We start from the raw sequence: 3,701 nt of genomic DNA on the forward strand, positions 1-3,701 counted from the left end.
GCTTCCATTCCTAAGGTTAGTCTAAATGGTGTTTCCCTGATCATTTCTCGTGGAGTCGTGTGATATGCCCATAGCACATTAGGCAGCTCATCTGCCCACAGCCATTTCTCATTTTCCAATCTGGTCTTCAAATCCCAGAGAATGACTCGGTTTGTCACTTTGGCTTGCCCGTTCAATTAAGGGTGGGCGACCGAGGTCAGTTTATGATCGATGTGATAACTTGCACAAAAGGTCTTAAAGTTATGATTATCAAACTGCCTGTCGTTATCCGTCACCAATACCCTAGGTATCCCAAATCGGCATATTATATTTTTCCATACAAAGCCTTGTATCTTTCCTGTTGTGATGGTCGCCAGTAACTCCGCCTCCACCCATTTAGTAAAGTAATCGATGGCGACCAACAAAAACTTCCTCTTCCTTTTGGCCATGGGCAGAGGTCCTAGAATATCCATTCTCCACTGAAAAAATGGGCACACCCCAAGTATGGCTGCCTGCTGTTCGACTGGGACATGGATCAAATTTCCATGACGCTAACATGTGTCACATTTTCGTACCAACTCTTTGGCATCCTCTTTCATAGTTGGCCAATAGTAGCCCTGTCACAGAATTTTGAAGGCAAGGGATGTTACCCCTTGGTGGTTACCGCAAGTCTAGGCATGTACCTCAAACAGTACCTCTTTGGCTTCGGTGGGGCGTATGCATTTCAGATATGACATGGTAAAATCTCGCTTGTAGAGCTAGCCATCGATGATGGTAAATGAAGTTGCTCGAGCTTTCAATCTCCTCGCCTCCAAGGGTTTTACAGCACCTTATCTTCTGCTAGATATTTGATTATTGGATCCATCCAACTTTCCTCGTGTTCAATATTCTTTACCTCAGTCCAGCGCTGAATGGTGGGTTGCTGTAGGACTTGCACACTCGCTGTCCAAGGTAAGTTTTTTGGGTTGGCTGATGCGAGCTTTGCTAGGGCGTCTACTCGCTCATTATCTTTTCATAAGACCTTCGTCACTTTGAAGCTTGTGAACCCTTTTTGCATATCCGTTACTTTCATTATGTATGTTGCCATCCTTCCGTCCTTTGCTTCGTATTCTCCCGATACCGGCCCAACTATTAGTTGCGAGTCACTGCATACTTCCACTGAAGTCACTCCTAGCCTTGCTACTAAATCCAAGCCTGTGATGACCGCCTCATACTTGATGTCGTTATTGATGGTAGGGAACTCAAAGTACAGTGAGTATTCCAATTCTTTAGAGTCTGGTCTAATTATTATGATCCCTGCTTCTGATCTCTCTGCATTCGAGGAATCGTCCACAAAGATCTTTCATTCTGCCTTTCGCCCTTCTAGGGGCTTTGTCGGGATAGTGAGCTCGGCAATGAAGTCTGCGAGAACCCGTGCTTTGATGGCCGTCCTGGGCTTAAATTCAATGTTAAACTCACTTATTTCGATCGCCCACTTCTATAACCTCGCGGAGATTTTCGGTCGATGTAGGATCTGCTTGATGGGTTGGCCAGTCATTACTTACACCATATGGGTTGAAAGTAAGGTCTAAGCTTCCTCGCTGCAACAATCAATGCGAGCACCAGCTGTTCGGCTAGGCTGTATCTTGTCTCTGCGCCTTTGAGGACATGACTGACGTAGTAGATCGGCTTTTGCGCCTTTGGGAGTTCTTTCACAAGAACGGTGCTAACTGCTCATGGTGATACCGCGAGGTAGAGATACAATATGTCACCTGGGCATGGGCTGGCCAGGATAGGAGGCTGCTGTAGTGACTTCTTTAAGAATTCTAGCGATTCTTCGCACTCTTGAGTCCATTCGAAATTGGTGGAGCTCCCAATGGCTTTAAAGAAGTGGTAGCATTTATCCGCCGCCCGACTCATAAAGCGAGTAAGGGCCGCCACGCGCCCTGTCAGCCGCTGAACCTCTTTTTACTAGTGGGCTCTTCATTTCCAGTATAACCTGTATCTTGTCAGGGTTTACCTCAATCCTTTTTTGGGTGATCATGAAGCCTAGGAACTTCACGCCAGTAGTGCCAAAAACACATTTCTCCGGGTTGAACTTCAAGTTATTCCGTCAGGCTACGTCAAATACTTTCTATAGGCAGGCCATGTGGTCGATGACTTTGATACTTTTTACCACCATATCGTCGACGTAAGTTTCTATGATACTCCCAATCAATTTTTGAAAAATCCTATTCACCATCTTTTGGTAGGTCATTCCTGCATTTTTGAGGCCGAACGGTATGTAGCAATACATTCCAGAATCTGTGATAAATTACGTCTTCTCCTAGTCGAATTCAGCCATTGAAATTTGATGATACCCGGAAAATGCATCCAGAAAGCTGAACCTTTCATGACCTGATGTGGCGTCGACCAGGTGATCTATTCGGGAAAGTGGGTATGAGTCTTTCGGGCATGCTTTATTTAGCCCGATATAATCTACACACATGCGCCATTTCCCGTTAGACTTCTTTACTAGCACGATCTTGGCCAGCCACTCGGGATACTGCACTTCCCGAATGAAACCAACTAGTAGTAGCTTTTTCACCTCTGTTTTTGCTACTTTCTGCCTTTCGGATGTGAGGTTCATTTTCTTTTGCTTCACTGGTTTAGCTCCAGGGAGGACGCCAAGGCGATGCTGAGCGATGGCTGGGCTGATCCCATTAATATCATTTGGGCTTCATGCGAAAACATCTAGATTATCTGCCAGGCATCTTACCAACTTTCCTTTTTCATCAGATTTCAAACCGTCCCCAATGCTAAACTCCATCCTTTTGATATGGAGATCCTTTCAATCATGTCGAGTGGTTTGATCCGTCCCTTCGGAGGTTCAACCTCGAGCATCATGATCGGTGGTGTTCCCTTAACTGATATACTGTCAACATAACATTTCCTGGATGCTTGCTGGTCCTCTCGCACACACCCAACTCCCCTGCTAGTTGGGAATTTCATGACCTGGTGATAGGTATAGCGGATGGCTCCAACTGCGTTCAACAATGGCTGACCGTAGATCGCATTATAGGCCATGGGAGTTTTTACAACTAAGAAGCTTGCCACAATTACCACAGTGATCGAATATGTGTCAAGCGTGACACGAAATTCCACGGTCCCTTATTGAATTACCGTGGCCTCTCCAAAGCCCTATAAGGGGGGTGATTACTGTTTTCAACTTGTCAAAGGAGATCTTTAAGTCCAAAAAAGCATCTCATGTAAGTATATTTGCAGCGCTTCCTCCATCAACCAGCACCCTCTTGACGTCAAAATTAGCTATGTCATCTACTATCACCAAAACATCATCATGGCGATGTGCTACACTTACCAAATCCTCCTCGCCAAAAGTGATATTCTGACTAAACCTCGCTTTCCTTTGGATGGAACAGATCCCAAGAGAATGCGTGTAACTTTTCTCTGTCGAGTTTGAATCTCCGCCTTCTGCTATCTCCCCTGCAATCAGGTTTTTCACTCCGCCCTGGACGAGGGGTAGTCCTCCACTTTTTGTTTACCCCGGTTGTCTTTCACATATTTACCCAAGAGCCCTCATCTAGGGAGGAGCTCGATCTTTTCCTTCAGCTGCAGGCACTCTTCTGTATCGTGCTTGTGATCCTTATGGAAATAACAATATATGCCCTGGTTTCTCTTGCTGGGTGGCGTTGCCATTGGCCTCGGTCATTCAAGCTCCTTCATATCTCGTATCTCCATCAATA

The 3,701-nt window shown here is 45.6% G+C and overlaps 1 protein-coding gene across 1 annotated transcript; it reads right to left on the minus strand.

The window, feature by feature from the left end:
* Positions 1–1,858: 1,858 nt before the first annotated feature.
* LOC111406594 lies at positions 1,859–3,024 on the minus strand. The gene is made up of 3 exons (XM_023035986.1): positions 2,746–3,024; positions 2,319–2,635; positions 1,859–1,985 (listed from the first exon to the last, which is right to left on the minus strand). The coding sequence occupies exons 1-3, from the start codon at positions 3,022–3,024 to the stop codon at positions 1,859–1,861; spliced, it is 723 nt and encodes a 240-aa protein (XP_022891754.1).
* Positions 3,025–3,701: the final 677 nt, after the last annotated feature.

This window comes from Olea europaea, chromosome 12, assembly GCF_002742605.1.
Source record: "Olea europaea var. sylvestris chromosome 12, O_europaea_v1, whole genome shotgun sequence".
Taxonomy (NCBI): domain Eukaryota; kingdom Viridiplantae; phylum Streptophyta; class Magnoliopsida; order Lamiales; family Oleaceae; genus Olea; species Olea europaea.

What these genes read in the sequence shown, in the direction of transcription:
- LOC111406594 (XM_023035986.1), bottom strand. Translation starts at nt 3,024, where the DNA reads ATGGCCTATAATGCGATCTACGGTCAGCCATTGTTGAACGCAGTTGGA. An exon ending in GGAGTTTAGCATTGGGGACG is followed by an intron (nt 2,636 to 2,745) that starts GTTTGAAATCTG and finishes GCCATCGCTCAG; the next exon opens with CATCGCCTTGGCGTCCTCCC. An exon ending in TTTCTGGATGCATTTTCCGG is followed by an intron (nt 1,986 to 2,318) that starts GTATCATCAAAT and finishes CACCCAAAAAAG; the next exon opens with GATTGAGGTAAACCCTGACA.